The following is a 24,344-nucleotide window of genomic DNA, read 5'->3' as shown; positions in this document are numbered from 1 at the left end:
GATGGGTGGGGCAGGGAGAAGCAAGAGGAAATTTGCCACATAAAGTCACTACTTCCCTGTGTGTGTGTGTGTGTGTGTGTGTGTTTGTGTGTGTGATGTTTCCTTGGACAAAAGGAATTTTATTATTTTTTCATCCTAGCTTCATTTATAGTTAGTATAACTTAAGCATCAATATTATTAACACCAAATATAGATATAAACATACAGGGATTTAAGTGATTATGCATATTCCTTTCTCTCTTCTTTGTCATTTTCTGTAATTTTTTAAAAAAATGTTTAGAAATGCTGTAGCATTTTTGCAATCACAAAAATTAAAAGGCATTTAATTTTGGGGAAAAAAAATTACCCTGAAACCTATTACCCTAATACCATTTTTATTTGGGGACCATGTCCAAACCTCATCCATACATAAACAAGTGTTTAATAGCTATCATCAAAAGTACACGTATAATTTTATGATCTACTGTTTTACTTAAAATGATGTTTAACACTCTTTCTACAAGGTCATATTTATCACTTTAATGATTGCGTTCCGACCGCATCACATTAAAGGCTATAATTTACCTCACTTTATTGAGCTGACTGACAGATAGCTTGTTCCCATTTTTTTTCTCCATAATACAATTATGTCACTATCATCAGCTTTGTCCGGGTGGCTCTTTTTCTTTTGAATTAATTTCGGGAGATTACTGAGTCAGAGTATTCAAACAGCTCTGTGGCTCTTAATAAGAATTCCTATGCTCCCTTCCAAAGGGTTCCATCGGCTTTCCTCTGCAACCGGCATTAAATGCATGTGCGAGTTCCCACAAAGCCTCAAAGGTATTGGGTTTTATGTCTCTTTCTTGACTTTTCTCTAGTGACATGGACTGTGTTTTCATGTTCATTCTATTTGCTCTCCTCTGAGTGCTCGGAGCATACTCTTTGCTCATCTTGGGGATGTTCATCTAGAATTATAAAAGCCTTAATTCAATATTGATATTTCCCTGAATCATAGTTGTTGCAATTATTTGTTCGTCTTTTATTTCCTCCTTCTAATTTTGATTTATTATCTGTTGGTCTGTTTATCCATTTAATGCCGTTTCCTTGCCTTATCCTTGTTTCTGGGTCTGGAATGACCAATTGGCATGAAAATGGTTTTAAATGAGGGCTTTGGAAGAAGATTGGGTTCTCAGGGTGCAGGGAGGAAAAGGTAACAGGAAGTGAGCAGGGCATTAAGATAAGACCCTGTGGCCTCTCACCCAGTTCCTTCAAAAGCTTTGGTCTCTAAGAGATGGTGCTCACCTGGCACCTCATTAGCATAGCATTTGTTGTGGCTTGAAGCTGTCAGAATCCCCAGGGCTACCTATCATTTTCCCATCAAAAACATTTAAAAGAGAGAAATGGACTTGGATTCTCTTGGCTGGGAGATTTCCACCACTATGTCAATCTCCATGATCAATGTCCTTTCCTACTGCTGCAAACCAAGCCAACAATACCCTCAACACCAGGGACCAAAAGCATGCAGATTGCCTGGAGTGGCCACTGAAATGGGGAGAGGGGCCAAGAGACTACCAACTCCGCCATGTCTGCCCTTTGCCAAAGGGAACCTTCTAGTCTACATTTGGCATTGAACTCAGCAGGCCTTCCGCCTAGAGCTCAGAGCCCAGCCAGTCCAGCCCAACCCTGGAGTAGATTAAGAAAATGCTCCCTCTGCCAGGCCTCAGTGGCCCGGGAAGAATGGTGGGGACACTTATTGACCTCTCCTGCTCTTCTCTTGCAGTTTCCTGCTTCTTCAACTTCACCAGTCCCTCCGGAGTCGTCCTGTCTCCCAACTACCCAGAGGACTATGGCAACCACCTACACTGCGTCTGGCTCATCCTGGCCAGGCCCGAGAGCCGCATCCACCTGGCCTTCAATGACATTGATGTGGAGCCTCAGTTTGATTTTCTGGTCATCAAGGATGGGGCCACTGCCGAGGCCCCGGTCCTGGGCACCTTCTCAGGAAACCAGCTCCCCTCCTCCATCACGAGCAGTGGCCACGTGGCCCGTCTTGAGTTCCAGACTGACCACTCCACAGGGAAGAGGGGCTTCAACATCACCTTTACCAGTGAGTCCTCCTTCTGTCGCTATCTGAGCATCTCTGAGTGTCACTTCTGAGGATGAGGGGCGGTGCTCCAGGGAGAAGTGCTGATGTGGGTGCATCAATCCCAAGGGCATTGCTGGCTTACAGGCCCTGGCTTGGGAGACCCCAGAATGACCAGAAAAAGCATAAATGTCTGCCTGCTGGGCCAGGACCTCTTTTCTGTGGTGTCACTTTCCATTGAGCATTATTTCCCTAGGTGACATGTGATATAAAGGGAGCTCAGAAACCTCCTTTCTCCTCTCAGTCTCCCCCTTCTACAAGGCCCTTCTAGAACCAGGGAGGCCTCTGGCATTCTGGCATTAACTCCCAATTCCCTCTCTGCTGTGCTTCCCTGAGTTCCTGAACACTACTTCCTGTTGATCCCTGGTGTTCCTGGGGGTTACCCACTCTTTGCTTTGCCCAGTCCCATTCCCATGGTCAAAGTAAAAACAAAGGTTTGGAGCAGCATTTCTGTTTGGCCTGGAGACCACTCTTAGGGCATCTAGTCATAGCCCCTCCTAGAACCACAATCTCAAAGTTGTCACTTCCAGTTTCCACCCTGGACCCCTTCTCTAGAAGCAACTTGAAGTTCCATAGTGAGTATTTTTATTCCTGTATCTCAAGATAACAGTGGGTAGGGGTGGGATAGAAACCTAGAGACTGAACAAAGCCAAGCTCCAAAGATAGCAGCAAGTTGTTATCAGGTCACAGGAAACAATAAACCTAGGGAACTTGGCCCCTGGCAGATAGTCAGGTGGTACTGAAGCTTCCAGATCCTTTCCCAGAGGCTGCTTTGGAAATGCAAGTCCCCAGCTGAAGCTCTGCTCCACACCCACAAACACTTACCTCGAGCCATATGAAGAAGCCCACCTCTTCCCAACCCCCATCCCCACCCTTGGCAAAGAGATTGTGTCCCCTTGTTCCACCTATCCCTGGGGCCCAGTTGAGCTGAAGACTTCAATGACTACATAGTGGGCCATTTTGGGCCCCAAATTTCAAGGAAGCACCCAGTCTCAGGTCCATTTCCCTCGCCACCCTTCTTCAGGACAGCAGACTTGCTGGGAACAGCCTTCTCAAGGCGCGACTCCCCTGTTCCCACCATCCAGGGACAGGAGGAGGTAGAGCCCAGTCCCACCTTTCCTAAGCATCCTCTTCTAACCTCAGGGTCCTGCTCTTGAGCATCCCTGTCCTCCTCCCTGCTTTTCCCATAAGATCATGAGCTTCGAGAGGAGCAGGTACCTGTTACTTCTCTTCCCATCCCCTCTGCCCAGCACGGGGCATGCGATGAGGCAATGATCAGTCAAGGCCTGTTGAATGGAAGGAGCCGTGGGTTGCTGTGGCTTTTTCTCACCCCAGTGGCAGTAGCAGGAATGAGGGGAAGAGGAAGCCTGGGAAGCTCATGCCTCCAGGTCGGTGAGAGCTGAGAACTCCCCAGTGAGGAACCTGGGCAACAATGGATACTTTCAGTGTCCAAGGAAAATCAAATCCCACTAAGTCCCTGCTTTCCAGGGAAGGAACATCTCCAGAGTCCTGGGGAAAAGGAGGCCCAGGCAGCCCAGGGAACCAGCTCCATTGGGAGAGCAGACCCGGCTGAGGACCCGCTCTCCCTAGCGTTTCTCTCTACCATCATCAGGATGATACATATGCAACATGGCAACACTCGAAATCTGGGACAGGTCAATGCAAAATAATAAGTACCACCCAGAATCCCCCACCCAATAATGGTCCTTGCCAGCATTTGGTGAATTAGAATTAGAGGTAGCAAGTATTTTTCTATACACTTATATATACAGCTGGATGGAGAAAGACAAATAACATTTTACATAACTAAACCCCATCCTAGTCCTACTGAGTCAGAATCTCTAAGGGGACATGGTCCCAGAATCTACAGAGGTGAAGGATTCAGATGCATCCAATGAAACACTGGCCCATGGATGAGCATTTGGGAGCTAGCACAGTCTCCCCCAGAGGACATTCATCTCTTCCCCCGTCTCAACTGTTGATCATCAGGGCTGAGCCTGACTCGGCCCCAGACAGTTCTCTCCACAGCTAGAGAGGTGCCATGCTTTCCCACTTGGGACTTAAAATCTGTGCCCCTGTAGCAGGGCTGGGAGATCCCCTTTCAGCAGTTCCTGGCAGTAAACCTGATCCTTCTTCCACATGGGGCATAACTGATAATGACAATACTAGCTGCTGTTTATTGAGCACTTACTGTGTGTCAGACCCTGTGCTGAGCAGTCTACAATCTACCGGTAGCTTCACAACCAAGCCCCATAAGCCAAGATCCTTCTCACATATTACGAAACTGAGCTTTGAAAAAGTGCACAGGTAGAAATGGTTGGGGCTTAAATCCTTGACTTAGAGATTGTGCTGCTAGATTTTGTGAACAGCCCCATATTCCTTCTGTATGCATGTGTGTGTACATCTGTGTGTGTGCACAGGTATGTGAACATGTACATACGTGTGGGCAACTGCTAAGAGGTTTTAATAGAAAATGTCTGGACTCCTGAACCCCAAGTACCACTTTTCTTCCCTCCCCATATCTCTAATTGTCAGGGCACCCCACAATCATAGTTGCTAGTGATGAAAGGTTGGGAAACTGATTCTGGGCTGACCCAGACTTTGCAATTCAGAAGGAAGGGTGTGGGAGACTCAGACGAGGCTCTGTAGAGCCATCCCAATCATCTTCCTGTCACAGGCTCCCGCAGCTCATCTGAGGTGGGAAGGGTGACAGGTTTGTAGGGCTCTTGCCTCCAGCCAGATTCCACCGCCTCCAGGGTCACTTGTGGTTCTGAGTGCAAGTGTGTCCCCATCACCAGGGAATGTCAATGTGCTGTGCATTGGGTTCTTTGAAGTGGCATCTGCCCATGCACTCATTGGAGCCTGGTCTCCACAGGGAGGTCACCATCCTTAAAACAGTGAAGACACCCATAGGGCCTAACCTCAAAGATATTTCAGGATAGAGCTGTGTGGCACTCCTGGGGGAGGAGGACTGGAAGTGGGCTTGGTGGAGATGAGATAGCAAAGGGCATCCTTCCATGCAGGGGAGCAGGAGAGGAAGGGAATCATCCTTAACGAGCACCTACTGTCTACCAGGCACCACACCAAACCCTCACCTCTGTCATATTCCAATCAACTTGCGTTTTATTCCTGTATCCGCATGACCCTGCAATTGAATAGGATCTCCAAATTACAGATCAGCAAACTGAGGCTCGGCACCATGACACACGTCACCCAGGACAGTGGAACTAATTAGAGGCAGAGCTCTATTGAATCTGCAGTGCTGCCGTCTCTTTGCTCTTCCCCAAACTGCATTAGCAGTCACCTGGGCAGAGGGAGCAGCAGCCCGACAAGAAGCAAGGAAATGAGGGGGACAGCTTCAGACAGGGTTAAGTCCAGGGCACCTGCTTTATGATGTTAGTGTCTATGAGCATCACAGGATTGAGAGCCGGCTCCCCTGCAGCATGAGTGATCCCATAACCATGTGAAGTTAAGGAAGCAGGGAATGGATTTGACATTGAGGAAACAGATTTGCTCCTTGACTACATGGAGCCTCAGTTTCCTGGTCTATAAACTAGGGTAACGATGTCTGATGGAGGGAATTGTGATAAGTTATAAATGAGCACGTGCCTGATCTATAGGTGCCCATTCGAATGAAGTTGGATTGGGTGCTCAAGCACCTGCTTCACACCCAGTAGGGCCTATCAGCCATAACCTGGGGATCCCAGGTTATAGGGGTTCTAGCTCTCCTTCCATCATGGCAGGTTCTTGGGGAAGTGGTGGAGGTCTGGTTGATGAAGCTTGTTGGCTATGGTCCACACACCAGCTCTGTCTAATCTTGTCCTTGACCCCCATCCATGCAGCCTTCCGACACAATGAGTGCCCAGATCCTGGTGTTCCGGTAAATGGCAAACGGTTTGGGGACAGCCTTCAGCTGGGCAGCTCCATCTCCTTCCTTTGTGACGAAGGCTTCCTCGGGACCCAGGGCTCAGAGACCATCACCTGCATCCTGAAGGAGGGCAGCGTGGTGTGGAACAGTGCCGTCCTGCGCTGCGAAGGTACGTGCCCACAGGCGGGGGCCGTGGCTGTCAGCCAGACAGGTTCCACAGGGGGACTGAGTGACCTGAACCACAGAGGTCCATTTCTGCATCCATCCATCTATCCATCCATCCTTTCCTCCCATGACCCAGGGCCACTCCTTGCCCTATCCCTGGAGTGGCAAGGGTTTTAGAGGAAGGGTCTGCATAGGAACCTGAATTGGGACCAGAGATTACACAGGAGAAAATGCTGGGTCTGGACGGTCAGGATCAGAAATGCCTCTGGTTTCAGCTGGGAACTCTCCATTTCACAGCCAGTAGCAACCCTGCCCCAGTGCCTGCCCAGGGGAGCCCAGCATCGTTGGCAGCGTTGAGCGTCCCAGTCTTCCCGGCTGCTTCTCTATCCTTCTCCATGTGCTCGTATTCCCCAGCTCCCTGGGCTCTCTCCCGTTCTGGCCTTTGTGCCCCTGTTAAATGCTGCCTTGATATCTTTGTGGCCACTCTCCCGGCAACTCAGGGTAGACCAGCCAGAAGAAATACGGCTCGCAGCAAGCTCTGGGCCTGTTATGGCATCTCCTCACCCTATCTCAGCCTACAGGGCAGCTTTTGAGTCGATTTCGGGGACCAGCCATCTGTTTAACCAAATTGCAGGCACAGATGAAGGGCAGGGACCGTGTCAAATGTGTGTACCAAGCACGGTGCCTGGCACAGAATCGGTGCTCAATAAATGTTTGGGAACATGGATGAGGAGTGCACACACCCCAAAGTTCCCTTAATGGCAGAAGTGTCATCTAAGGAGGCAGGGGCTGTGATTCTATCTTTTGGGGACAGAAAGCTTTTCATTTCCTCTTCTGTGGTGGGCAGAAGATGGTGACCTCAGTCCTGACTCCCCATCTGAATGGCCCTACCACAAATGGGAGAGCTGCAGGGAGCAGAGAGGGCTTTGCCCCCAGGCTGATAGGGGTGTGGGGGAGGATAGAGACCACCCTGCACACTACACATGGCAGGGGGTCCAGGTGGGCTTCCCAATCAGAGGATCCTGAGCTGGATCCAGCAAGTTGCTTTTCCTTTTGAACCTCTGCTCTTTTGGCTGGAAAAAAAAAAATAAAAATAAATAACCAGACAGGATGATAATAAGCAGTGTATGTAAAGGGCCAGCCCAGGTATAAAGTTAAGTACTCATAACAGTGAGCTATGCTTCTACTGGTACGTGAGTGCACAAGGTTAGAGAATCTTCCTTGGCCTCTTATCCCCACACCTGGCCTAGTGCTTGACACTTGTAGAGGGTCAGCCAATACTGACTGATGAATCACGGAAAGAATGAATGAATGGAATGATCTCTTACCTAGAGTCTCACTAATCAGAAGCACATCAATGAAACGCCTTCAGAGCCATCCTTCCTGCTGCCTCTGCCTTGCAACCTACCTGGCTGGGCACCCTGGGCAAGCCACTTGACCTCTCTGAGCCTCAGTTACCCCATCAAGTGCAGGTTACTCGTGGAACCTCAGTGGGTTGTTCTGAGCACGCACAGCTCCTGGAGCAGCACCTGGTGGAGAGGTGGTACTCAATAAGTGTGGCTGCCAGCCTTCTTTTAACCAGATTTTAACCCTGTCTTCACCAGACCCATCAGTACTTGCTCCACTTGGGGGGAAATGCTGTCTGCTTGGGGGCAGTCGGCACCTGAAATAAAGGGCCGCCTGTTGGAGACACTGAACCGACACAGGGAGAGCATGCTCAGTTTCCTCCAAATAACGAGCCTTGCGTGCCAGCCTGGGGTGGGGGATCTGGGGGGCAGCACTTCAGAGAAGCACAGCGAGGGGCAGACGTCGCCTGGAGCAGCTGCTCCCAGCATAGAAACCTAGGATGGGGTGGGACGGTGCAGCCCTGGGGACCTGCCCTCCTAGGCTGCTTGGCTGCCTTTTGCCCGAGCCTTGGGGGGGTCCCTGCTTTGTGGTCAGTGTCTTTGTCCTGTCCACTCTTTGTAGTTTTGTTTTTGATTAAGTATCTCCACCTTGTGGACAATTAAACGCAGGAGCTAATGTCTTGTAGAAAATCTTTTAATATATGCTAAGAGCCACTTAGGTTTTGAGAGGCTGTGATAGGACATGGGAGAAAATGTCTCCTCCTAAATTTAGAAAGAAGGAGGGTCATCGGAGGATCTTGGGTGCATGGGAAGCAGGGGTGGGCAAAGTTTTTCTTCAAGGGCCAGAAATGAAGTACTTTTGACCTTGTGTGTTGTAGGGTGTCTACTCAATTCCGCCACTGCCGTGTGAAAATGGTCTTAGACTGCATGTCCATGTCTGGTTTGGCCTGTGGACAGCACCTTGATGACTGTGGATCTAGGGTACAGAAGACATGGGGTCGGGGGTTTCCATATGTTTAATCAACAGCGTCCTAAGAAAGACTTCCAGGGAGTAAGTGAAGCCACCTAAGAACGCCCTGCCATCTCCCACGTTCTTCTTCTTCTTTTTATTTTTAAAGGAGAACCCACCTCAGTGTTTTAAAAACATCCCCTTCATTTCAACCTTTCACCAGCCCAGGGAATAGGTGCAGTTACTGCCCCACTGGGACCTGGGAAGTTCGGCCACCTGCCCAGGGTGCTCTCAGCCTGTAAGTGGCGGAGGCCCCTGGCTAGCTGGTCCTTTCCTTTTTCTTGAATTTTATGACTTGAGAGAGTATAGTGTAAAACCTGTTTACGAAAGACTTAAAAGCATCCACAAATGGAATGAAAAGTGGGTTTTCTACTTTCCACATCCCAGTAGAAAATTAAGACAAAAGGAAACACTCTGCCTCTCACGAAAGACAAAGCAGGCAGGACACCCCATGGAAGCATCAGAAATTGACGGCGTAAAGCAAAATGCCAGCAGTGAGAGGGACGTATCAGCTATTTAATTAAGGAGGTAATTAGATTCCTTATTAAAAGACAAAGACTCTCAAACTGAGTTTAGGAAAATATCCTGCTTACAAGAAATACACAAGGAAAAGGGAGATAAATAATGGACAGTGAGTGCATTTTCACGTCTCACGTTTTAAGGGAATACATGGGGTTGTAAAATTTTCACACAACGCACAGGCCAATCATGTTCCAAGTGAAAATCCTCATGCCCCAACCCCAGCCCCTAGCGCACAATGGTTTAAGAATTCGGTATAAAGATATCCACATATTTTCTCCCGTATCACATCAAATGCTTTACTATAATAAAACATGTCCGTTTTTCTCCACTCCCACGAGAAATCTAAGCCATGGGTTTAGCTCATATAGGCATCCAAGGAAGGATCGTGAAGGGATTGTTGTGTTTCTACCATTATCTCATTAATCTTGTTACTCTTTTGAGAAAGTTATTGTTATACTTTATACATGAGAAGTCTAACAACCAGTGAGGTGAACTGAGTTGCCCCAAATCACCTGGTTTGTATTAACTGAGCCCTTACTATGTGCTGTATAACATACGTTGTCTTATTGAGTCCTCATGACAACCTTTAAAGTCGGTCCTATTATCCTCACTTCACAGAGGAGGAAACTGAAAGCAAAGAGTGGTTAAGTCCCTCACCCAAGATACACAGCTATGTAAATGGGAGGAGAGTCAGCGTTCAAATTCAGGTACCCTGATTCCAGAACATTTTTCACAGCCATGTAAGTCCAAAGTTGGTTCTACTTTCATTCTACCACAAAAGGGTAAAGGCTGGGTGGTGAGAGGCTCAGGTGGGGAGTGGAGAGGGAGTAGGAGGCCACACTTCTAGCTTCAGGATAAAGAACTTCTGTCATTCTGGTCAGAGGTCACTCACACTGGACAAGTAGTCAGCCAAACCCCTCTAAAGGCAGCCAACATCTCACCACAGAAACAGTGGGCAGAGGTGGCATTCCCAGGCCCGCCTGTCTGTCTAGAAACCAAGGCCCTAGAGCCAGGCCTCCCAGGTTCAAGTCCTGACTCCGACACTTCCCAGCTGTAGGCTTCTCAGCCAGCTACCACTGTGTGTCCTTTGAACTGAAGCAAATACTGTGCCCATCCATAGGCTGTGACGCAAAAGCCAGGAGAAGCCCAGACCCATGTCCAGAGCAGCGTCTGGCACCGTGAGACGGGGAGGGCTTGTTCTTGGTGCATGCTCTTCTGCCACCATTCCAAATTCCTCTTTCCCTTGCACAACTTTAGCATCAGAAGTCGGGAGAAGGTGACCATCCCTCACATGTGTCACAGTAGACACATCCTTTTATCACATTTTCAGGAGGTGGAGGGCCAAGTCTAGGCGCGGGTAGTGCTGACTTCTCCTGAGGCCTCTCTCGGTGGCTTGCAGGTGGCCACCTTTTCTCTAGGTCCTCCCATGGCCTTTTTCCTGTGTGTGTGCCCACCTCGGGTCTCTTTCTCTTCTAATAAGGGCCCCAGCCCTGCTGGATGGGGGGCTCTGCCCTTTTTACCTCATTGAACCTTATTTACCTCCCTGAATGTTCCCCGTCTCCAAATTCAGTCACCTTCAGGGTACAAGCTTCAATCTGTGACTTTCAGGAAGAACAGCTCAGCCCACAACACCTAGTACCTCTACCTTGCAATCATATTTCTATCCTTCAGCAAATATCTGTTGAGCATCTACTGTGTGCCCGGCACAGGGTCAGGCACAGGCCCTCCCTTCTGTCCTGTGCTGGGCTCTCCTCCCTATTCATGCAGGACCCTCCCTACTTTCTTTTCCATGTATGTGTGTGTGACCACACTTGCCTTTTTATGTCTTACCATTTTTTTTTTAATGGAAAACTTTAAACTTATACCAAAACAAAGTACCCCGTGTGTCTGTCCATTCCTCACTCTGCTCCAACTGTAAACCCAGGGCCCCACCCACTGCCCCTTGACCCCTCACTCACTCACTCTGGACTAAATGTTTGGCATAATATTGCATCCTCAACATTTTAGTATGCATGTCTGACAAATAAACTCTTTAAAACATACCACCATGCTATTATCCTAAAAATTAAAAATGATTACTTAGCGCAATCCATGATTGGCTAATACATTTGTGATATGTTTTTGAAAATTGGAATCCTAGTTAATTTCATAGGTTAAAAGGAACTAGTTTGTCTCAAGTCTTTCTTAATCTATGGATATCTATTCTTGCCCTTGTGTTTTCTATTTTTCTTTATCTTCTTTCATTTTTTTTTTTTTTTTTTTTTTTTTGGTGTGTGTGTTTACATTGATGAAGGTCAGGGCATCCACTCTTCAGAGTCTCCTACATTCTGGATTTTGCTGATTGCTACCTTGAGAGTTTCTTATATTTCTTTCAATTGTCAGTAAGATCTAGAAACTTACTCAGATTCCTTTTCCATTTATCGTCCAGAATATTTTACAAGCTGGGTTTTGTGTATTTATTGCAGGTGAATAACATCTGGTTGCCTCTCTTTTGGGGACAGTAGAAGTCATTGATGATCATAGCCCAGGAATTGCAAAATACTAACATTTTATAGTTCTGCTTTGATAAGCTGAAATATTTAAAGAATAATTGTCCTCATCAGTTATTCACTTACTCTAAGGTATAATTCATGACACAATATAATATAATTCGTGACAGGTATAATTCTCTCCTGTCTAGGAGAGACACTTATTTTCCTTTATTTGCAGGTTTTCATATTAATGAGTTAATTCCCTAACATTTTCCAAAGTTGAACATTTTTAAATGTCATTACAGTCCAATGGATGTAATATTTTGTATGTTAAGTCTATTGCAATTATTATTCTAACTGATGCTCAAGTTTTCTCTTTGCAGAGAGAGCCTTTTGAAGATGGCACAACCTCATCTCGTACATGTTCTGTCCCTGACCTAGAATCAGTTATTTCTCCAAGGAGCCCTGGTCCCTTAGAGGAAACTGACATTTAGAAATTGGATTTTTTTTTTTCAGTCCTTAGGATCAAACCTAGGGCCTCATATATGCTAGGCAAGCACTCTATCACTGAGCTGCACCTTCGGTCCTTTTTAGTCTTTGAGACAGAGTCTCACTAGTTGCCCAGGCTGGCCTCAAGCCTGTGATCCTCCTGCCTCAACATCCTAAGTAGCTGGGATCACAAGCTTGCACCACCGTGTCTGGCAATATTTAAAATCTGGACACTGGGGGTGCTTATTACTCTCAAGTTGTTCCTGTTTTGGAGGTTTCTCATTGAAGACAACTAAGAAATGCTTTTTAAAAGAAAATGCATTGTAGGGCTGAGGCCATAGCTCAGTGGTAGGTCGTTTGCCTAGCACATATGAGGCACTGGGTTTAATCCTCAGCACCACATAAAAATAAAGGTATTGTGTCCATCTACAACTAAAAAAATATAAAAGAAAAAAAAAGGAATTGCACTGTTGCTAAAAGGTAAAAGGTCCTAAATACCATTGTCACTTCCCATCATAACACATACCCAAGAATCTCAGAGCGGCCACGCCAGTATTACCAACAACATGACTACTGAAAATAATCTTCTCCTTATTCATCATTTTTAGTTCTTTTGTTCTTTGATATCCTACCAAGGATGAGCTATCAGATTACTGTTTTAAAATCTCCTTTAAGTAGTTTCTTCCTGTGTGATTATGCTACCAACTGATATAGTATCGTGTTCAAATTCTTGGTGCATATCAAATTTAATTTTTCTTTTTATTTATATAAAATAGTTACATAGTTCCAAAGTTCAATCTATAAAAGAAGATACATTTGGGGAAAGTGTTGCTTATAACCTACCCTTTCTGCCCTGTTCCCTCCCTTTGTCCATGGATAAACCTTTGGTTTTGGTTTACTTTTTTATTCATTATTAATCTGATTGAACATTAATACTTTAACATTAATTTGACTTTTAATATTAGCTCTTTCTTAGATAAATAGAATCAAATTTTACCCAGTATTCTCTATGTTGCTTTTATTCACTCAGCCATATATTCTGGGGACCACTCCATAACATTGTATAGCATATTCTTTGTTTTTTGTTTTACAGCTACATAAATAGTTTGTTTCATTGATTACCCTAGTTTATTCAGTAGATTCCTATTGCTAAAATTTGAGCTGTTCTCATTCTTTTACTATTACAAATTGTGCTGTCTTGTATAGCCTTGTGCAAATAAATGTGTATTTTTTTCTTTTTTTTTACATTTTGCCAGTAGATCTTTGGGACAGAGTTCTAGAAATAGAATTGCTGTGTCAGAGAGTAAATGCATATGAATTTTGCTGTTTATTACCACATTTCTCTCCATAGGGGTCTGCCATTTTTTATTTCCACCAGCAAATCACCAGAATTCCTGGCTTTTGCAGCCTCTATGACCTCAAACTTTGGGTGTTGCCCACCTGATGGATGAGAAATAATGTCTCATTATAGTTTTAGAATGAATTGTTCTTATTAAAAATGAAGTTGAGCATCTTTTCAAGTGTTTAAGGGACAATTGCATTTAGAATCCTCCCCTCCAGATCCCAGCCCGGCAACTACCACTCTCCCTGCAGTATCAAGACAAGCAACAGGAAGTGAAGAACTGAGTTAATAGAGAGGTCATTTGGCACTCACAGGAGCAGAAGAAGACATTAACTAAGAGAACTAATGAAGCAATAGAGCAGATAAAACCAACTGGTGTCCACCAAAGGAAGGGGCTGTGGTTCCCTCCCTGCAGGTTATGGGAGGGTTGTGCTGAGACAGATACCCTGCATGGAGAGTGCTGGGGAGGCAATAGTGACTGGGTAGTCACTATTGGATTCCTGGAGATTAACTACAGAGGTCACAGTTCAGCGACCAGAGATGCTGAGCCTGTGCTGATCTACAGCCGGGAAAGAGCCTCAGCTCACTGCTGAGACCCAGTGCCTGCCTGAGAACCTTGGGACGTAGCAACAGGCACAGCTCCCCCACCTTCAAGGTCTAACATGTCCATTGAAGGAGGAGAGAGAAGCATTAGGAGGTTCAGTGAGATGATAGATGGATTTTGAAAACTGGTGTTCCCCAGAAATGACAATACACATATGTGGTTTATTCCCTCAATGCTGATGATGTAAGTAATGTGTCATTACTTAGTCTCTATGCCTCCATTCACCAAAATGGGGTAATGACCCCCTTCTATGTAATGAGGACCATAATGTGTGTGTCTTTTATCATTGCAGTTGTCACTCAATAGTACACGTCAAGTCCTAGCACTTGGTGAGCTGTCCAAACACTTGCAGAGGGACTTGGAGACAGAGGTCTCAAGGTTAAGTCTCAGCTCCAGCTTCAAGAGCTCAGTGTCCTTGATCTAGTGTCTCAACTGGCTTGGCCTTATTTTCTCCCCCTGGAAAGTGGGGATAATGACTTCACAAGGCATGTGCATTTAGATGTGATAATACACATGAAGAGTTGACAGCTCCTGTTGTTGTTGTCGTCATCATCATCATCATCATCATTATCTTTGTTAAAGTTCCTAATATAATTTTCTATTAAGACTATTGATAACTATTTTAGATAATTCCAGAAAGTTATAGAATTGAGAAAAGAAGAATGGGGTGCATTTGGCGGTATTCTTTTTTTAAAAATTTGCTGTTCTTTTTAGATATACATGACAGTAGTAATATGTACTTTGACATATTATACATACAAGGAGTATAACTTATTCTAATTAGGATCCCATTCTCATAATTGTACATGATGTGTAGTTTCACTGTTCGTGTATTCATATATGAACAGAGGAAAGTTGTATCTGATTAATTCTACTCTCTTACACATTCCCATTCCCCCTCCCTTCCCTTCATTCCCCTTCTCAGCCACAGAGAATGAAATCAGGGCATTTGCTGGTAAATGGATGGAACTGGAGACTATCATGCGAAGTGAGATAAGCCAGTCCCAAAATACCAAAGGCCAAATGTTCTCTGTGATGTGTGAATGCTAACACAAAATAAAGAGAGGAGGGAAGAACAGAAGTTCATTTGGCTGTAATCTATGAAACTGGTTACCTGGAGAAATCTACAAAATTTTGCAAAGAGAGCAGCACCCTGTAGCTCATTTAATTCTTTCTTAGTTCTGCTAAGGAATGTTCTGGCCTCCCGTAGCTCCTCAGAAAGACGGTCCAAAGGAAACAGGGGTTCCTTTAAAACCAGGAGGCTGCTTATACTATGATCCTGGTTCTCTGCTGCCCCAGTCTGAATTCAGACTCTATGACTTGCAAACCCCAGCCAGTTCCTGAATCTCCAGACACCTCAGCTTCCTTAGGAGCTAATAATTGTGCCAGCCTCACAGGAGCATTTGTTTCCTGAAGAGTGAACCTGACTATGTGTGCATCTGAATGTGTGATGTGAAGGGAGCGCTTGATCTGGGACAGTGGTGCTGACAGAGGTGACAGCCTTAGCGGTGGGTGGTGATGCCACCCTCATCATCAGCCCTGAGCGGGTAGACTGTAAACAGACAACCCCAGAAGAACAGGATGGCCGAAGAACAGGATCACACAGCACTTGAGCTCTGTAGTTCAATTCAGGTGAACAGCGGATCTGCTCGTTGGAGTCATTTAAAGGTCTGGGCAGATGGGTCTGCCATCTTGACACCTGCTTCCATTGTGGAGAGACAGGAAACAGGGCAAGTCATGCCCTGGTTCCTACTGTTTCCTCCTTGGCGTGATGCGCAGCTCTTCTGTCTCATTTTATTGGTCCAAGCAGTCACGTGACCTTGCTTCCACTTCCAAAGAGTGGGCCATGAAATCTACTGTGGGCCCTGGAGGAAGAGTCCTGGAATGGCCCTAATGTCCACCACAGGAGTCAGGATCTAGTTTCAGGGTCAGGCAGGAGTGACGGGAAGATGCAGGTGAGAATGGGGGAGCTGAGTGATGGGAGGCCAAGGAAAGGAGAGGACAGGCTTTGCAAGACCAGGGACAGCCAGGAAACGTGGCAAGGCCTGTCAGCGTCTTGTGGAGTTGCTGCAATGGCTACATTGATCCATCCTTTCATTCATTTATTCGATAGTCATAGATGACTGTGGGCCAGGCACTGTGTTAAATTCTGGGGATACCAAGCTGTGAAAGAGATCAGTATTAGTGCCTGCACCCCAAGCTGAGTGGGGACTGGCCGCTCACTCCCTAGTGTGGATAGGAGGAGGTAGGCCCAACAATGCCTCTGCCTTAGGCCTGACAATTGAGTAAGGAACAGAGAAAAAGCCAGTATGACCCAGATTTCGCTGCACTTCTGCCCTTCTAGACTGAGCAAAGGGCTTTGTTTAAAGGATTCTTTTCATTTCTCCCCTCTGGCCTTTAATAAACTTCCCAATGACGTAACTCAGCCCATCATGAAGGTTCCGATAGGCAAAACTCGCAGTTTATAGTTTATGTAACTCTCCATAAAAACAGAGACGATCCTTGTTGGCTGGTCTAGTGGATAGAGATGTATTTTGTGTGCTTATTCATTTGTCCCCCAAGAATGCAGCTTCTCTCCCTCTGTCCTCCCAGCTCCCTGCGGTGGCCACCTGACTTCGCCCAGCGGCACCATCCTCTCTCCCGGCTGGCCTGGCTTCTACAAGGACGCGTTGAGCTGTGCCTGGGTGATCGAAGCCCAGCCAGGCTACCCCATCAAAATCACCTTTGACAGGTGCTGGGCACTGCGGCCTGGGGGACAGGGCGATGGAGTGAGGGGAGGGGCAGACGCCAGTACTGTCAAGGCACCATCAGAGGACACTGGGGCCAACTGCCCTGGGGGGAGGACTCCCTGGCTTTGCCCTTGGGCTTGGCTTGTGCTGTGGGGGTCCTGTGACTGGACAGGGGAGAAGGCTGGGCTCTCACTCAGGATGCCAAAGCCTGCCCTTCTCTTAACCCCCAAGGATGGAGAGTGGCAGATGGACACCATCAGATGTTGAAGCCAGGCACGGCATCCGAGGACTGTAACTCCAAAACTTCTAATAGGAGGGTGGTCTTTCTGACCTTGGTCCCAAATCCTCCACATGCCCCACGTCTACTCCCACCCTGCCTCTGCCCCTCAGTGGGAGATATGGATACAAACTTCTTCTGGACAAAGCATCCATGACCTGAAACAGCAGTCTGCAAATTTTTCTGGGAAGGAGCAGATAGTAAATCTGCTAGGTTTTTTGGGTTTCTTGCTCACTTTCAGATCTCTGATGCATATTATTTTTTGCTTCTTTGTTTTCAAACATCCTTTACCAAATGTAAAAACCATTCTTAGCTCTCAGGCTGTATGCCATGTTTGGTCCTGGGGCTTTAGTTTATTGACTCCTGGCCTAGGAGCTAGGCCTGGTGCCTCCAGGTCTTAAGAACCCAGGCCGTAGAGAAGATTGGAGAGCTGCATCTGACCAAGGAGGACGAAGGGCAAAGCTCAGTAGAGAAGGTCCTTGCCATATCACTAGTAAATGTGTCCAAATTATATTAAAAGACCCCAGCCTGCCAAACTCTGGGTGTCTGAAGCACTGAGTCAGGCAGGGTTTTCATCATTTGCAAATTAATAAGCCTTGGGTTTCTCAAGAGGTCTTCACTTGCGTCATTTGACAGATTTAAAACTGAGGTCAACTATGACACCCTGGAAGTACGAGATGGACGGACATACTCAGCGCCCTTGATCGGGGTTTACCACGGGACGCAGGTCCCCCAGTTTCTCATCAGCACCAGCAACTACCTCTACCTCCTCTTCTCTACGGACAAGAGCCACTCGGACATCGGCTTTCAGCTCCGCTATGAGAGTGAGTCTCATGGAGTAGGAGAGGGAGGCAGTTGACAAGGTTGGCGCAGGCGGGTGAAGGGACCTGGGGCTGTGCACCAGTAAGACCAGATCCAGCCATCCCGTGGCACTCCTGGCTAGGCTGTCCCCTTTGGAAGGTACTCCCTTACTCTCAGCATCACTCAGGGATCATAGGAGCTAAGAGTTGCTCATGACCTTCATGCTGGATCCCATGTTCATACTCCATGGCCTCCTCTGGGTGCAGGTGACTGGGTGCCACGGCGCCAGCACTCTGGGGACAGAGTATTTGATGAACCATGAACTTGAAGTGGAATGGCAGCTCTCACTCACACTGCCCTCTCACATCATCTTCTGCACCTCTCCCCTTGATTTAAAGGATCCATGTCACTGCAATTCTTTGCAGACCAAAGTAGAAAAGATTGGAAGCACCATGAGGACAGGGTCATTTCTTATTCATGTTTATATCCCTAAGCCTTAGCCTAGCACCTGCACCACAGCTGATGCCCAGCTAATGTTTATTAATGAATGAACCAACAAGCAAGTGATCTCCTATTCAAGAGAGAGGTCTTCAAGCCAGGCCCCATGGCCCACACCTGCACTCCCAGCTACTCAGGAGGCTAAGGCTGGAGGATTGCAAGTTGGAGGCCAGCCTCAACAACTTAAAGAGACCCTGTCTCAAAATAAAATCAAAAGGGTTGGGGTTGTAGCTCAGTGATAGAGAACTTGCCTGGCGTGTGCAAGGCCCTGGGTTTAATCCCTAATACCATAATAATAATTTTTTTTTTAAAAAGGAAGAAAAAGAGATAGGTCTTTAGACATCCTCTCCACAAAAAAATAATGGCCACATTTCATGAGTGCTAATAGCAACTTCAGCCCTTTGTAAATCCCTCCTCTCTCTGGGTCAGCTGGTGTCCCTCAGTGGGGATGGTGCACATTCTATTCCAGCTGTGACCTCTTTCTTCCAGCTATCACACTGCAGTCAGACCACTGTCTGGATCCAGGAATCCCTGTCAATGGACAGCGTCACGGGAATGACTTCTATGTGGGCGCTCTGGTGACATTCAGCTGTGACTCGGGCTACACACTGAGTGACGGGGAGCCCCTGGAGTGTGAGCCCAACTTCCAGTGGAGTCGAGCTCTGCCCAGCTGTGAAGGTGAGGCCCATCAAAGGGACAAATGCCTTTCCTGCCAGGAAAACCAGGAGCTGAGACGGCCACTGATTCCTGGACCCCATAGGGAAGATGGGGGCTTGGGGAAGAGGTGGGGCAGCGGGTACCTAGAGCACGTGGCATAGCTCCCTGAGCCACTCTGGTCTTCACTGCCCTCTTCACTTCTGTAGCTCTCTGTGGTGGCTTCATTCAAGGCTCCAGTGGGACCATCTTGTCACCAGGCTTCCCTGACTTCTACCCCAACAACCTGAACTGCACTTGGGTTATCGAAACCTCGCATGGCAAGGGTAAGTGTTTGGGCAAATATTGGGAAGTGACCCAAGGTCAGGCCCTAAGCTCCCAGGTCAAGGCAACCTCAATGGGGATTTCCCTAGAGTGATGTGTAAGCACAGTCTGAATATTTCTCAGCAGAACCTCTCATCTCTTTGAATCACAGAACTCATTCAATAAATATTGTTGAGAATCCAAAATTGCCAAAGAGATCATACTGGTAACCAACCATGGAATCCATCCCATCAGAGCCAGGAATCCTCTCTAAAGCACCTCCGGTGGGGATGTCTCCCACCCCTTCCACAGTGGTCACATACTATCATTTTTGATAGTTCATTTCCCTCCTTATAGCCTATTAGGTGGCTCTGAAACGCATGTCCCTTTCCTATGTCCTGGAAGAACAGAGGGCACCTCTGCTTCCTCTGCCTCGTATCACCCCTTCAGATTCTGAACACAGTAATTCCCTTCTCGTGTAGCTCAGCTCTTCCCCGAACATGCATACATGTTCCTCCTGCGCTGTTGCCCCAGCTCCCCTAACCTAAGTGGTCTTTGGGAGTCCAAGTTCAAAGTCAGGGTGCTGGTTATAAATAAGCATTAGTTAATATACTCTTTCATCCAACAAATATGCTTTAAATGCCACCCATGTGGGAGATACTGGGGCTGCGGGAACCCCACAGGTGTGGAAGGTTATTCCAGAGCCTCTGTAGGGTGCTGTCTCCTGCCCCTGGTCTGGCAATGTTAATGCTGAGTTAATGCCAAGGCTCCACCCCAGAGGCATTGCTTCTCTACGTTGGGGGTAGAAACCAGGCATGTACATTTTGAGGACATGTACACTCCGAGGCATGCCTTTAATTAAGAACCTCTGATCTAGAAGAAACCAGGAAAAAGAAGAGCCCCGGGAGAGGGGGAATGAAGTGGAAGAATACCCTTTCCAGATATTCAAATGTTGTTATGGGCTAAGAAAAATGTGAGCAGCATGGCAGGAGCACAGGAGTGGACATTCAAATCAGTGAGGGACGATAAAGATCCAGAAACAACCCCCCACCCCCGTGTGTGTGTGTGTGTGTGTGTGTGTGTGTGCGCGCACGCATGTGCTTGTGGATGAGTGAGAGGGAGACAGACTTCAGCATATGATTAAAGTGTCATTTCATTTGAAGAAAAGAATTTAATAAATGGTGTTAAAACAGTGAGCTTAACCATTGGGGAAAAGATCTTAATGAAATCAACCAAATTATGCTATGTCCATGAACAATGAATCCCACTTTTATGTATAATGTATTATTAAAAGGCACAAATTAAAAAAAAAAAAGTAGAAGGGAGACCGGTAGAGTAGAGGAAGAAGATCAGGGGGAAGGAGGAGGAAAGGGAAAGGGGAGGTACTGGGAAATTAGACTGATCAAATTATGTTATATGCATGCACAAATATGTCACACTGAATATCACTATTGTGTATAATTACAATGCCCCCATAAAAAAATTTAAAAGGATTTTTTTTAAAAAAATCCAATCCATACTTTATACATTTAGCCACATACATTCCAGCACTAGGAAAACATGGATCTCTAACCTCAGCTGAGAAAGCACCTTCCGGAACACCCAAAGCAGAATCTGCGAAGGCAAAGACTGTTAGATTCAATTAAGTAAAACTTTAATAGGATTTATGTAAAGAAAGCTCCATAAAAAAATGCAAAGTCAAATAGTAAATAGACAAAAATATTTGCAATATATATAATTGACTGAGGATTACCAGCCTGGTGCATACAGAGCTCTTTAGAATTTCTAAGAGAAAGAAGCCTGGCCCACCAGCCTGCAGAAAGAGCAAAACTATAAACAAATGCTTCCTAATTGCAAAAACACAAATTGAAAAATATCAACCCCATCAATAATGAAAGAAATGCAATTTCAGCCGGTAGCAAAATCCCATCTTCCTTTTCAAGTCATCAAAGAAAAGCTTCACTATGGGGAAAGGAGGAGAAAAGTAGGCCCTTCCTCCTCACCTGGTGGTTTGGTGATAGGAATCAAAAGTCTTCAAAAGATACATGCCTCTAGACATGCAATTCCACACACTGGAATTTACCTGCAGAAAATAAGTAAAACCACACATTTAGATATAACAGCCAAAGTGTCCCCTAAAACATTTATTTATGATATTGAAAACTTAGGGACGATTCAAATGGGCATCTGTAAGAAAGCATGAAATAAACATACAGTTGTATGTTGGGTGAACAGACTGCTAGGCTGCTGACTTGGATTGTCCCTGAAACTCCAGCTGGGGAATGTTCATGGAATGAAAAACTAGGAAAAAATGGGAGAATATTTACAGATCTATGGAAGTGGTGGCAAAAATTGTTAAGAAACAAAGCTAGCTAAAAGATAGTTTTTGCTAAGGAGGATATTTGCACAGAAAATGGTCTAAAAGATTTACCCAAAGATTTTAACACTAGTTTTCTCTTATTATTCTCATTTTTGCTTTTTTTCCTGATTTTGAGCAATGAATATATATTGCATGTAAAATATGCTATTTGTACAAAAAAGAAAATTATTTCTAATTTCATCATGTGTACTTAAGTGCTTCACTTTGGTCTAGATGAGCCCTTCCCTGGCCAGGTCTCAGATGTCCCAGAGCTTCTCCAGGCAAGGCAAGACCCTCCGGGCAGTCCAGGGAAGCCCCCTAGAGTCCTTGGAGGGACAACCTCTGTGGTCATGATTTTCTGTACAGGGGCAACTGAGATCATCAGGGTGAATGTTCCTCTATGTCTTTGCTTAGAAGTCAGTGTAGCTCATCAACTACTTAACAAATGCTTATTGATGCCTGCCCTCAGGAGTTTATGGTCCAGGGCTAGACAGGCAGCCTAAACACAGAGCTCAGAGCAGCAGCATCTCTGTGTAGTGGAACACACATCTGCAGCCTGGCCCAGGGGGTTAGGCAGGAGGCCTGGATCTGAGACATAAGCTTGTCTTCCAGAAGGAACAGGAATTAGCTAGGATGAAATGTGCTCACGCAGAGAACCAACAATCATGCCTGAATAAGTGACTGCTTCTTCCTCAGAACCCTGACTTCCCCTAACCCTTAGCACAGGGCCCCAGGGCTTAAGGCAGTGAGCCAAGCCCTTCAGCCTGCCTTGCCTTTCTGGGCCTCATGCTGAGTCCTCAGAGTTCAGCCTCCACAGGCCTTTGTTCAGGCCCCGGAGCTTGCCAAGTTCTTTCTTCTCTGGGGCCCTGCACTTTTGTCTGAGTTCTCTCTTCCTCTCGAGGGGGGTATGGAGGTTCCCATTCCCTTTGCTTGACCAGCTCTTCAACTTTCCATGCTCGCTTCCTCTCACCAGCCTCCCCTGTCCTCCTCTCTCCAGCATCCAGGTTGAGCTTCCCTCCTGGGGAGCTCCCACAGACCCCCGTTCTTCCCCAGGCCTCACCCCACTTGAACTTTCACCACCTGCCCACAGACCTGAACTCTTTTGCTTCCTGCAGTTCTGCCTGCCCAGCTCCACACCTGGCACCCAAGGAACCCCAGAGGTATTTGGAGACACGCGTCTGACCCCAGATCCTTCTACTCAATCTCTGCTCCTAATATGTTGGGTGAACAAACCGCTAGGCTGCTGACTTGGATTGTCCCCAAACACTCCAGCTGGGGAAATTCTAAACTTTAGGAAACTCAGAATTGCCCAGCTGGCCACTCCAAGGGAGTGGGCAGTTCAGGAGGCTGGAGAATGTGCCCTTGCAGAGACCCCAGGACTGCAGCTTCTTAACCCACAGGGTCATCTGGGGCTGGGCTGAGCCGAGCAGAAAACACCTGTGGGTGCTCACCTGATGAGGGCCAGGGCTTCGGGCTTTGTATATGCCATCCCAATGTGCCACCTGTGAGGGAGGGATCAGCATCCACACACGCAGCTAAGGACACACACATGCAGTTCTGGATGCAGGCCTTCAGCTGGTAGACGGGCATTTGATCCCTGCCTTTCCTGCCCTGGTGCAGGGTTGATATCACTCCTACTGTTCTGCCCAGTTCACTCCAGTGTGTACATCTGTCACACCAAATCTGGATTCAAACTCCAAACATGGGGCCTCTCTGTTTCTGTGACAATGTCTTCATTTTCTCACAACGGCCAAAACAGCCCCAAGCAATCAGCACAGCTGGGAACCCCAGGGGTTTCATCTCGGTTGTTTGCTCATCCTTAGAATCCCTGCCAAATGTTTACTCCTTCGGAGGGGCTGTATTTGCATGCTAGAAGAACAGTGCAAAGCTTGGTGCTTCATCCTGCTACTGTATCTGACCCGCTGTCCACCCAACCTGATGTTCTAGCAAGGAGGGGGCACATACATTTCCCAAGCTCAGTAGTTATCTGCACACATTTTGTGTGTCAGGAGTATAGCATACATGGAGGCACACATGTCCACATGCCTCCTCTGCACATGCTCACATCTCTTATGCCAAGGATCGTGTCCCTATGTGAAGCCCTCAAAGCAGAGTTCCCCGTCCTTCCTCATGCCCCATGCTGGATTCTCACCATTGATGTATCTGTCTCCTCTACGAAACCAAAAGTTGTTTCTCTTCTTAAGCACTAGGCTTGGTACTTGGTAGGTGCTTAAGACCCATATCCTTGAACAAATAGATACATAATTGCATCTCGATTGCCTGCAAACCAGTAATTTGCAAACCACAACCTACCACCTCTGCTAGGCTATGTCTCTCCAAACCCTACTCAGAGAAGCTCCAATACTCCAGGATCACCAGATCTTATCCACAGGGAGGCAAGAATAATAAAACTTTTAAAATGCTCTATTACAGGCTTGGATCCATCATCATTTATTAAAACTTCATCAGTAATTATCTAGGAAAGTATTTCTCAAACTTTTAGGTGCCTATAAATCAAACAGAGGTAATTCTGCATTTCTAGCAAGCTGGTCATGGACCACACTTTGAGTAGCAGCTGGGCCCAGCACTCCCAGTCTAACAGTGCAACTTTCCTGGCACCATCATAACACATGTCCCCATGAACACAGACTTGTTGGAGGCCTTGCATTGACATCTGTACCCGAGCAAGTACAGCTGCTGCCACCTGGACAAGTTTGAGAGCTGCTTTGGGTGTTAAGTTCCTGCTGCTCCATAACCTTACTCACTACCGACCCTCTCAGCACCT

General features: G+C 46.6%; 1 protein-coding gene across 1 annotated transcript in view; it reads left to right on the top strand.

Moving 5' to 3' along the window:
• Csmd2 (CUB and Sushi multiple domains 2) overlaps positions 1-24,344 on the top strand; it is a 539,902-nt gene that overhangs the window by 348,311 nt on the left and 167,247 nt on the right. Inside the window, exons 14-19 of the mRNA XM_027937327.2 lie at positions 1,760-2,086; positions 5,965-6,159; positions 16,531-16,669; positions 17,581-17,768; positions 18,733-18,921; positions 19,107-19,223. Coding sequence (XP_027793128.2) covers positions 1,760-2,086; positions 5,965-6,159; positions 16,531-16,669; positions 17,581-17,768; positions 18,733-18,921; positions 19,107-19,223 — 1,155 coding nt within the window. The remainder of the gene's footprint in view (positions 1-1,759; positions 2,087-5,964; positions 6,160-16,530; positions 16,670-17,580; positions 17,769-18,732; positions 18,922-19,106; positions 19,224-24,344) is intronic.

This window comes from Marmota flaviventris, chromosome 10, assembly GCF_047511675.1.
Source record: "Marmota flaviventris isolate mMarFla1 chromosome 10, mMarFla1.hap1, whole genome shotgun sequence".
NCBI lineage: Eukaryota > Metazoa > Chordata > Mammalia > Rodentia > Sciuridae > Marmota > Marmota flaviventris.
The sequence above is the reverse complement of the archived record's forward strand: the minus strand, read 5'-3'. Positions and strand labels throughout refer to the sequence as shown.